At 38.2% G+C, this 12376-nt stretch overlaps 1 protein-coding gene across 2 annotated transcripts in view; it reads right to left on the bottom strand.

The window, feature by feature from the left end:
* SPPL3 (signal peptide peptidase like 3) overlaps positions 1 to 12376 on the bottom strand; it is a 138466-nt gene that overhangs the window by 12175 nt on the left and 113915 nt on the right. For both annotated transcript variants that reach the window (XM_016432443.2, XM_007489976.2), the window contains exons 4-6: positions 10860 to 10979; positions 8948 to 9026; positions 5048 to 5160 (exon numbers count right to left, since the gene is read on the bottom strand). In XM_016432443.2, coding sequence (XP_016287929.1) covers positions 5048 to 5160; positions 8948 to 9026; positions 10860 to 10979 — 312 coding nt within the window. The remainder of the gene's footprint in view (positions 1 to 5047; positions 5161 to 8947; positions 9027 to 10859; positions 10980 to 12376) is intronic.

Raw genomic sequence — 12376 nt, 5'->3', positions numbered from 1 at the left:
ATTCCTGGAGGTCGTTCCAGTTCCTCCACTTAATTATTCCTTTGAGCACAATAGTATTCCATCACCAACAGATACCACAATTTGTTCAGCCATTCCTCAATTGAAGGGCATCCCCTCATTTTCCAATTTTTTTTTTGCCACCACAAAGTGCACAGCTATGAATATTCTTGTATAAGTCTTTTTCCTTATTATCTCTTTGGGTAAGTATCAGATAGTTTTGATGGTTATTTTATAGTTTAGTATGAAATCTGGTACAGCTAGGTCTCCTTCTTTATTATTATTTTTTCATTAATTCCCTTTATATTCTTATCCTTTTTATTGTTCAAATTAATTTTATTGTTTTTCCAGGTTTAGGAAACAATTTTTGATTGGTATGGCACTGAATAAGTAAATCAGGTAGGATTTTAACTTTTATCATATTGCTTTAGCCTTCCATGAGTAATTAATAATTTTCCAGTTTAGGTCTGATTTGATTTGTGTGAAAAATATTTGTAATTGTGTTCATGTAGTTGTTGAATTTCTTTTGTTAAGTATACTCCTAGGTATTTGATATAGTCTAGAGTTATTTTATTTTATTTTTAAACCCTTATCTTCCATTTTAGAATCAATACTGTGTATTGGTTTCAAGGCAGGAGAGTGGTAAGGGCTAGGCAATGGGGGTTAAGTGACTTGTCCAGGATCACACAGCTGGGAAGTATCTGAGAACAGATTTCTACCTAGGACCTCCAGTTTCTAGGCCTGGCTCTCAATCCACAGAGCCACCCAGCTGCCAACTCTGTCCACTGGGTCAGTGTAGTCTTGATGGAAACTCACAAAATGTTTTCAACTATCACTGAGGATTCTAGAGCAGCAGACACTGAGAAAATACAACTTGGTTTTGCTGAAATTCACTACATAGTTAACTTTCTTGAAGTACTCTTTTTTGTTTAAGGGAGAGATGCCCTGGTAAACTGCCCTTTGGGTATATACTACTGAGAGCTTCTTGAGTCAACTCTTTCTGTGTCACAAAAACACCCTGGAAAAGACAGAGCAAATATATATTTGGCTTCAATCACCTGGTTTTGAAGTTCTTATTGAATATCAGTTTTGTTCTCTTTTAAGAAAGAGTGTCATCTTCTGTCATGAAAGAGCAATAATACTGATGAATAAGTGTTTTGTGCCTTATACTGTGCCTATATGGAAATAAGAAGGAGGAGGGAGAGAAAGAAGAAGAGGGAGGGGAGAGAGAAAGAGAGGGAAGGAGTCAAGGGGAGAGGGAATATTGCTCATAAGAGGAAATGGAATTCTTTGTGCTTCTAATAGTTCATGTTGTAAACTTTAAATTACTCCACCCTACTTGGGTTAAATTAATCACAAAAAGGTCAAGTAACTAACAAAAGGTGAACTTAACAAAGAAGTGTTAAGTAATTCACCCGATATAATCTAATCAAAGAAGGTGAGAACTAAAAGTATGGGCAGTCCTGGAGAAAGCCTTTGATGTGATTTGTAGATGTGAAAGTTTAGAGGAGACACAAAAGTGAAAGGTCTATATATTTGGGATTTTTCCTCTCTCAAAAAACACTCTCTTTCCCTTATTGGTAGTGGAGAGTTAGCTGAGAGGAGTGTGCTGAGCCTTTCGGCATCTTAGCGTGGCTACAAGCTATTGTCTGGTTCGGTGGTGAGTTTCTGGCTGAGTTTTTCCTCCTTTACTTTCCAACTTTATCCTCTTAGAAGCCTCTAATCTTCTTCAGAGACCTAGAGGCAGGGATTTTTAAATTCCCCCTGGCAAAGGCCAAGGGGGAAGAAATCCTATATCCCCTTCCTTCCCTCTCCTTAATTCCTTCCCTCTATATTAATTAAATTACCATAAAATACCAGCCTGACTTGGATATTTTATTTGGGATTTCCCCTGGCGATCAATAAAATCTAGATTTTAAGTAACAACTCTAAATTCATCTTTACAATGTGAAAGAATGATTCACGGCAAATAATACTAATAGCAACAAGGACAGCAGCAGCAGTGAGCATATGCAAAGCACTTTAAGGCTGGCAAAGAGCTTTACAAACATTTACAAACAACCCTGGGAGATGGGTGCTCTTATTATCCCCAGTAAGTGACTGGAGCAATTTGAATTTGAGCCTTCTTGACTTGCAGTCACCTAGCTGTTATACTGTTTTCTGATGGACCAAGTTTTCCAGACACCAACAAAATGCAACTGAGTCAGCTGTGCTGAGGGGATCTTATTCCCTCCCCCTCCAGAGTAGTGGAACAGGTCCATCAACATTCTTTACATTCCAGGGTTGTACCAGAGTTAAGTTCTGAATGCCAGAGTTAAGTTCTGAACATCAATAAAAGAAAGTGGGTGGAGCTCACCTGGGTCTTTAGGCAGGGATGACAGACTGGAAGAGGGGTCAGGGAGAGAGAAGAGATGCTGGTAGAATAGAGACATGTGGTCTGAGAACTTAGAGTAAGGAAGAGATTTAAATCTATGCTTATCTACCTTTTCTATTAATAAACTTAATATTACACAGCCTCAGGAACAGCTTCATAAACCTAGCAAATTATATGAAGAATATTCTGGAAGCAATTTCCCACAATATGGATTCTAAGTCTACTAACATCCAACTCAATTTGTCCATATATACACATATATGAAAACTATCAATACAACAAGTCTAGGGTAGCTAGCTGGCTTGGTGACAGTCATGTCTAGAGATAGAAGGTCCTAGGTTCAAATCTGGTCTTACACTTCCTACTGTGTGACCCAAGGCTAGTCATTTAACCCCAACTGCCTAGCCTTTACAGTTTCTTGTCCTTGTTACCAATACTCAGTGTTCAATTTTAAGATAAAGGGTAACAGTTAAAGTCAACAAAGCTAATTAACAATTGTTATTTCAATCACTTATTTTACTCAGTATTTGTGTTAGTAGTATTAAATACATCACCCACCTAAGAGATTCAGCTAACATGAATTATTTCTCAGGAAAAAAGGAGAGAATTTTATTAAGTGACTTGATCAATACTGGAGAGTAATTTAAAAATAATAATTCACACTGTAAATCCTTTTCAGGTTGATTCAAATGGAAAAAGAAGGAACATAAAGAGGCATTCCAAAATGCCTTTGCCAATGAAAACACAGTCTAAGCTTTTCTTTATCAAAAAGTCAGTTCATCAGATGAAATTCAGGGTATGCAATCATAGAAGTAGTTAATCTGTGATCTGAAATAATAATCTTAACATTTTACAAAATACAACATTTTTAAGAGATTAACTTAGTTTAAATAGTCTTTCGAATCAACCATATAGCTGATGAAGTCAACGCTCCTTTCTCAATTTTCTTCAATCTAAAAGTTACTTTCCTGCAAGATATTGAAACAGTTTTGTGCATCTTCCAGTCTCTCCCAATAGAGAATAGTATTTCTTAAACAGACAACAGAAATTCTTTCATTCTGATTTGTGTGAATTTGGAAGTCATTTTCCTTCTCTGTAAGGCACTTAAGTTATTTTGACTTTTATCAACCTCCAGAAACAATCTATTCATTAATAGGGGAAATTCAGATGACAAAAAGTCATTGACAGGCTTATCACTACAAAATGAAAAGACTTCTAAAATTCTACACATTTCATCTCAGTGTCTAAACACATGATGGGCACACAGGTCCTGAATCAAATGATCATTTTTCCTCTCTGATGATAATAAGCCATAAAACTTATTTGCCATTAACTTTACATATGGAACATTTATTTAAAGGGAAGGATAATCATGAATGGAAACCTAAAATACAGATTAGCACATAACCTCTAGAACTGTTTCAAGGTTCAATCTTTGTTTGGTTCTAAGAATCCAAAAGGAGTGGCCATCTAGTGCCTAATTGTACATTCAAGTTAATTAAATTCAGTGAACATCTATTAATAAGCATTTACTCTGTGCCCCTGTGACAGGGGATAGGGGTACAAAGACGAAAAAGAACAATCCCTCAATTTTCCAATCCTGCCATTAGTAAACATGTGCTCCAAGCCATCAATGTGTGGCATTGGGTTCTATTTTTATTCTAGCTTTAGAGAAGAGGTAACCCTTCTCCATGCAAACAATCTTTTTGCTTTGTCCTTGATCCCATCGTACTCTCTTTCTCTTCCAAGACGTGGCCCCTTCGATAGCCCCTTCCCCCATTTCTGAGTCACAGGCTCCCATTTTACTGTTCCTTACAAACATGACCAGATCTTCCCCACCCTAATCTTCATTTGATTCTGTTAAGCAACCCACTTTTTATAGTTTTCCCACTTTTATGAACTCCTAGGGAAAAAAAAATTATCTATCCTTGTTATCTAAATTTCCTCAAACTATACTCACTCTTCAATCTCTTGAAATTATGTTTCAGACAAACTGATCTCTCTGTGCCCCATTCCTGGAATGCACTCTCTCTTAATCTAGTTTCCTTTGGAAGCTTTGTTCAGGGCCATTTCTTAAAGGAAGTCTACATTGCCCACTTCCCTTCTTTCCCCATCGTTAGTGACCTCCCTAGAGAAATTAATGTGCATCCATATTATATATATTTAAGTTTCTATAGACATTCCTTCCTGTCTTTCTATAATCTTAGTTCCTTGAGGATAAGGGATGTTTCCTCCTTTCTCTTTGTGTCCTTGGTATCTGGTGAAATGTTTGCCACATCAAAGGAATTAGGTATCAGGCAGAAACAGAATGGAAAAGGTTTGTAGCTCTGGTGGCCCAGATCTGTCAAGTGGTGGTTTTGCTAACACCCAAAAGTGGTGTGATAAAATGGAAGGAAGGGCCAGAAAGATTAAGGAAACACCATGGAGTTTTTAGATGGGAAGACTCAAATGGCCTCTGATGTTAAAGGATTAAACAAAGTACAAAAGAGTAACAGGCTTATTGGCAAGTACTACTCTGAAAACCAGAAAACAAGCCGGAGTCCAGGACCTATCATTTAGGCTCACCGAGTCAAGTCAATCTGATTTAGGGATACCACTACCTAAATACTGGGTAACTGAGGAAGAAAGAGATGGAGTGGGGCTGAATTATGAAATTATGTTGGCAAAGTTACTCACCATCCATGAGGAGCCAATGGCCAGTCAGAACCCAGATGAGGACAAGCATGACAGAAAGGGAAAATGAGAGCAGCTCTGCAGCAGTGAAACGTCCACAGCAGCCAAAGGAAATCCTAAAAACAAGCCATCAGCCCAAGGGGGTTTTAGTTAGTTAATGAACAGAACCCACTGTCAGATGCTGGAGAACAGAAGTTCAGTGATTTGAGAATATAACAAAATGAAACAAGATGTTTTATAGGCAACAGATCCTCAGTCTTTTTGAAGTTCAGGTGAATCCCTGGGCTTATCAAGATAACTGGCTCCTTAGCTCAAACCATCAACATGAGCATTAACAGGTACTATACAAATTATATTTAAGGAAAGCAAAAAATTAAATTCCCTTTGTGAATGAATAAAAGAGTATTTATTAAGCATTTTCTGAGTGAAAAATAGTAATTTAAGACTAAGAGGTTATGCAGAAAATACTTATTATATTCTATAAGAAATTTCTGAGAAATTCAGTTGCTTTAGTAAGATTAGTCTATTAAAGAGAACAATTTAAAAAGTCTTTATAGATATTTTGTTTTTATAACATGATAGTTGTGCCAATTATACCTCTCTTCATGACAGTATTTTTTAAGAGGAAAAAAGTCAGCACAAATAACTGATAGAATGAAAAAGTCCAAAAATGTGTACAATGTGTGACGTAGTATCTGTGGACTTCTTGCCTCCATGAAGGGATGGGCTAAGGTGTCACATCTTTTCATTTGATAAGTCTCATCTATATTATAATATATAATTTTGTTCACTGACTTTTGCTTTCTTGGTTTATCAAGTCTTTCCCTTTCTACTGTTACAGTCCCTGCAAACATTCTACATCAGTTCTTATAGAACTTTTCATGTTTCTTTGGTCACCACATGCATCATTTCTTATAGCACAGTCATATCCATTACAGTGAAGTGCCACAATCTGTTTAGGCATTCCCCAATTATGGGGCATATTATTGGTTTCTGTTGTCATTCTTATTGTTACCCTTCTTGTCTGTTGCCATTTAGTCACTCCTTCTGCAAACCTCTTGCTTGGCAAGAGGAACTCTTCAGTTCTGGTTTTCTTTCTAAAAATGTCTCAAACTCTGAATGTCCATCTTTTATCCTATCTTGTTAACCTCAGATTTGCAGAATAGGTTGCCTTAGGCAATAGGTCCTGAATTCCAGTGCCCTTGGGACATTTTGTTCCATTCCTTTCTCCTTTTTCTAGTGGGTACAGAATAGTCTTTTGTTATTTGAATGTCCTTTCCTTTGTATTTGAAAGTCTTTCTCTGGATGGCTTGTAGAACTTTTAATTAACCATTGTGTCTTATAATTTTCAGTCTGGGGTTTTGTGCCCCACTTCCCCATTTGTGAATTCTTTCAAATGGAATTTTATTTTCTAAGCTTATAAATTCTGGGCCATTCTCTTCTATTATTTCCTTCATTAAGGTGTAAAGGGTGTGTGTTCCACCCCCCCCCCCCCCCTTGTGTTCTTCTGGGAGACCTATGATCTCCTTAGGTCTTTTTCTACATACATAACCTATCTTCAAGTTCAGCATGCTAGTGATCATACTTTCTTTCTTTCTTTTCTTTTTTTTTTAACTCTTACCTTCTGTCTTAGAATCAATACTATGTATTGGTTCCAAGGCAAAAGAGGGGTAAAGGCTAGGCAATGGGTGTCAAATGACTTGCACAGGGTCACACAGCTAAGAAGTGTCTGAGGTCAAATTTGAACCCAGGACCCCCTGTCTCTAGGCCTGGCTCCCAATCCACTGAGCTACCCAGCTTCCCCCATATTTTCTTTTAATGTTCTTATTTTTTGCTTCTTTTCTTCTAGGTTGCCATTCACTTCTGTGTATTTGTATTCCCAACTAGTATTCTCTCTTTTGCTTCTTTGGTGAGGGGTTTGACCTTGTATATTCAAATTTTCCCTATTCTACTCATTATTTTTGCTTTGCAGGGCATAAATTCTGCTTTTATAATTCTTACTTCTCTTTTGAACTACACAGTACTTCCATAGTCTCCTCAAATTCTACAAGCTCCTCTGTCTCATCAAGCATTGAACCATTTCCCTTCATTCTGCACTATTTATTCAGGCATTTGAACTCTCATTTATTAGATCTGGAGACCCTATCTTGTTAGGGTCTCCCCCCCCCCCCATTGATTTATCTGTTTATGCTCAAGGACTTCTTAAAATCTTTGGTATTTTCAGTCTTTACCCCTTCTTATTTTGCTTATCACTAACTTTCTTCTCTGATGATTTCCCTCCAGGATAAATCTCAAAGCATCAGGGCCTCCTCTCATTCTGAATAATTCATATTCACCAGCCTCAGTCTCTTCTCCAAATGACTTTTGGGTGGCCAGAACTGGCCCCAGCTGGAGGCTGAGCTTCTTCCCTCAGCTCCCCACATGTATCATGTCTCACTACAGTGATGTGTTCCAGGTTCCTCTCTTCTTCAGTTCTCCGGCCTAGCACCAGTAGGTGAAAGCCTGCTTTCTCAGTACTAATGGCTCAGAGCTTTGCAGCACTGGTGCTTGGGGCTAAGGCCTCCAAACAGGCTTCGGTGCCTGAGCAAACTTCCACAGCCTGGAGCCAGGTTCTCCATGGTACTAGAAAGGGGGGGGGGGGGTGTATGAGGTGGGGTTTGTAGCTTGTGTGGGGAGGAGGAGGAGCTCTGAGTGAGCTTATAGGGTCAGTGAAAGGTATAGGGGTGAAGATAATTTGAGAGAAGAAAGATCATGGGGACTGGGGAAAATGTCTAATCTGTCATCTTTTCGATCATGTGACCCAGAAGTCCAGGAGAGCAATTTATATTATATAGTAATAACAACATTTAAAAGACAAACATCGAAGATCAATTCCAGACAATGAAACTTGCTACCAACCTCCTGACAGAAAGGGATGAACCAAAGTACTAATGGCCAATGTAGGAATTTGCTTTGCTTGACTATACATGTTTCTAATAGGAACAAATAAGTAAATAAGAATGTATGTATAAACAGAGAAATCATCCTAGAATTTAAAGGTTTTTGATCAAATTAAGGAAAATTCCTTTCATTACTAAACATATCATTTTAGGAATTTGAGTACTATATTTTGATAAAGCCTTTTCCTGTATCCATTTATGGAGGTTTTATGTTACCACTTGTTTAACCATAGCTATTGTTTTCCTTAGTGTTGAGCTATCCTTTTATGCATGATGTAGATCCAAAGAATTCACATAATGAACTTTAAAAAAAATAAATTCTTGTGGCCTTTTTGCTAATATTTTATTTATGTAAATACTTAAATGTATGAAAAAAAGATATGTTTCAAAAATTAGCTAGGAATTCAATTTTTAGGGGAAAATCGTCCTTTAGATTTAAGTGTAACATTAAGATGAAATTAAATACAAGTGGTCAAAACTTGTTTCCTTAAGCAGGAAAGGATAGAAGGCCTATTTGGTTTCTGCCACCAAAAAGGGAACTGAATATAAACTGTATCCACTTACCTTATCTGCTCCTGTGTATAATGTTGGGATGTCAGTGAATCATGTAAGTAACTAAAGTGCCCTGTGGCTACCTGGAGCCCTGCCTTTCGGAAGGGGCTGTAAAATGGGTGACATATTTGGAAGTCAGGACTCAGGACCTGAACTGAGGTTAAAGCCTGGCCAATCAGAGATGCTGAAGGAGCAATGTCAATGGCCTTAAAAGAAAGGGGACATAAGCAATAATTGTATGACTTCAAAGAGAAAGGGAGCAAACTTTGGGGACAGGCTACTAACACTCATGGGTTAAGTCAGGGTCTTGGTGTTCACTATCAAGTGTGAGAGAAAAGCAAACAGAAGCATATCATTTAATTAAACAACAACAACAACAACAACAACAACAAAACACCATATAAGCACTTACTTGTTCTGCGGTGAACAGGGTCGTGTTAAATACTGGCACATTGGGAGAAGAAGAAAAGCAAAAGCGATCGTTGCAAGAACTAGAGAAAGAAAATGCAATATTAATACACTTGTCTGCTTGCCCTGACACAAAACAAAGCCTCCCTACAATGCAGCGATTCCCACAACTATTGTCTGTTCTCAGGTAGGGAAGTTCATAAAAAGTCAACGTAAGGATAACAGCTTTCTCACTGGAAGGGCTCTTTCTGGAGCTCATGTAACCTCCCTATTAGTGGGTACAGTGGTGGCAGGATGGATAAAGCACCAGGTCTGGAATCAAAAAGACCTGAATTCAAATCTATCTGTAGATAGTTCCTAGCTATGTGATCCTGGGCAAGTCACTTAACACTGCTGGCTTCAGTTTGCTACCATCTGTAAAATGAGCTGGAGAAGGAAATGGCAAACGACTCCAGGATGTTTCCCAAGATCACCCTAAAAGGGGTCATGAAGAGTCAGACATGGCTGAAAGAAAACAATAGTCACCTCACTTTACGGAGATGGAAACTGAGATACCAGAGGTCAAGTGGCTTGTTCACACTGGAAGTTAAGGAGCAGAGCCCAGACACAGAGCCTTAGAGGCTCACAAATCTTTCTTTTCACTGGTTCACACTGCTTGTCAGATCAGGGTAATGGATTCTCTCTGGCTACATCTTCTCATATTGTGCTTAAAAAACAAAGTTGCTAGGCAGAAGACTGACCATCAACTACCCAATGGGATGCCTTTGGTTATTCTGAGTTTGGTCAGGAGTTACACAATCTCCCACTACTACCTAGAAGGAAAAGAGACGGTTAAAGAAGTGAGCAGCTGGGCAGTTTCACTGGTTGCCTCCTTAACTCTTCAGCACATCAAGGCAGACAGGGGTTACCAGATTTGTTAACTGAATTCTTATCCACTAGTATCACCATAACATTTACAACTTATCATACAAAAAATATGTACATGCCTGAGGGGATAAATATTTCTAGTATTAAGCTTATGTGCAAACAGTACACTGGGTAACGGTAATGATAAAACACACCCTTCAATGCCCTCCTCCCCCACTCCCCCATATCATGGGTGAGACTTTAAAAGTCTGTTTACTTTGCCTAATCCTAGTCCTGGCTCTGAAACTTACTATGGGTGAGGACTGGAGAAAGTTAAAGAGTGGTGGGCCACCTTTCTGTAGAGGCAACTGACATAAATTAGGGTTACTATTACTTTTAGGCATGTCTGAATCATTAGGAAGGAACTGGAAGTGTATTAACACAACTAAGGCCACATACAACTCTCTCTGTCATTAATTCTCACCTGCTTGAGTTTTCTCTTTGTTCTTTTTGTCTTTTGGAAGCTCTGAACAGATAAGTATAGGAGCAAGGGCTTAAGTTATTATTAAATTTTTCTTTATTCTGAAATTAAACACCAACCAAGATGGGCATTTCCATATATACAGAACAGAAAAAAACAAGGCCTATAAATGAAACTGTCTAGTATTGAAGGCTTGCTTTTCTTTTTAAATATATAATAAATTTAACATGTAAGTTCCAAACTTGTCCTGTTTTGATTCTTCATGGCCCTCTTTCAGTTCCTTTCCAGCATTCTTGAAGAAAATGCTTAAATGACCCTCTTCTTTCCTTTCCCTTTTTGGGGAGTTATTCTATCCCTAACAACCTTGTCAACCCTCCCCTCTTTTATGCTCCCAAGTTAAAAAAGAAAAGTCAAATGCCCAAGTTATCATAAATTATCTCCATGAATAAATACCTGAGGAGTCAGACTTCATGGCAATAAAAACTTGTACCACATACTACAGGAGCACATTTTTATCCTTGGAGAAGAAAGCCAAATTTTTTCCTTTCAATAATGTTAGAACCATAAATAAACATGGAGAGCCATTTACCTGCTGTACATATTGTAAAGACTACTTGAACAGAATCAAAGAAGAAAAACATGACTAGAAGGGAGACAGATGCTCCAATGGGAAGGAACAGTGCTTGGGTGGAGTCAATAGTTTGGATACCTGCAAAAGAAAAACAAGACACATTTTGTTAGGCCCTTATGAAACAAAATACACCTAAGCTTTGTCACTCCCAGAATCATACAATATGTAAATTAGTCAGCTCCTCTGTTTCTCCTCTATTCTTATTATTCGCCATATGTATAAAGGACAACTTCCCCAAAAGGAGGCTGAAAAGCATAAGGGGCAGTTGATTTGACTCTTATCAAGAAATATAGTAAGATGTTCTATTGAGGGAAGTAGCAAAAACTCCCTTTTAAAATGACTTCTGTTTTTGTAAGGATTGAATTATTCATGTTCTCTTTTCCCCAGGGCTACAGATAATTTAAGAATTGCTCAGGGAAGACAGTAGGCTCATAGCTTCATTGTAAACATTAAGGGCCTATCCTATGCAAACTTTTGAGGATACAAAAATAAAAACAGAGCCTGCTATTGAGAAGATTCCATTCCAATAATGACTGGTATTTCCAGAGTACATCTCATTGGAACCTCACAACAAGACTTTGTGGTAGGCACTGCAGGTCTAATCATTTCTGTTTTACAGCTGAGGAAGCTGAGGTCCACCCAGAAAAATAAATGAAAGGTCTTGCATGTGGTCATGCATTAAGTTAGCAACAAAAGGTGAATCTGAAGGTCTTCCTGTCCCCAAGTACTATATTCAATCTACTAGGTCAATGCTCTATGACAGGATGAGCCAGGTAAATGGTTATATCCAGGTTTATATAAATAGATAAAGAGTGAAGGGGTTAAAGGAGAGACCTGACAAAATACCCTGAATTAGACATGGCACAAGAGGGAAATCTTGAAAGGAAGAAAAGAAATCTGAAAAGTGAAAAGGAGAATGGCCCAGGGTTTGTAAATTACACCAAATCTATGATCTCATCACTGAAGTTTTGTCCATCTCTTTCCATGAATCCTGCAAAGAGGTTCGTTCCAACCAAAGTCTCCTGGTCTCAACATCATGGACTGCCCAACTATCCCTCTTGCTATATGCCAAATATTCTTCTTCCAACCAGAGATCTAAATTTCTCTACAGTTTCTGGTTCTGGCGATTGTTTTCTTCTGAGACCCTCAGCTCTTTGGGTTCTCTTCCTATCTGCTTATCATTCCTTCTTAGTTGCCTTAGCTCCATCCTCTTCCAGATTTTTTCTCTTCTCTTTCCACATTTACTCCTTTGGTAACAATATTCGGTCCCATGGGTTTGACTATCATTTCCATGAAGATGATTTCCAGATCTATCTAGCCCTGGCCTGGTTTTCATCCTGAGCTTCACTCCATCATCAATTGCTTATTGGACATTTCAAACTTTATGTCCCACAGGCACCTCTAACTTAACAGATACAAAACAGAACTTGTCTCTTACCTGGTTCTGACACATTATCCCCCAAACTCCACCTTCC

This window comes from Monodelphis domestica, chromosome 3 (genome assembly GCF_027887165.1).
Source record: "Monodelphis domestica isolate mMonDom1 chromosome 3, mMonDom1.pri, whole genome shotgun sequence".
Classification (NCBI taxonomy): Eukaryota; Metazoa; Chordata; class Mammalia; order Didelphimorphia; family Didelphidae; genus Monodelphis; species Monodelphis domestica.
The sequence above is the reverse complement of the archived record's forward strand: the minus strand, read 5'-3'. Positions and strand labels throughout refer to the sequence as shown.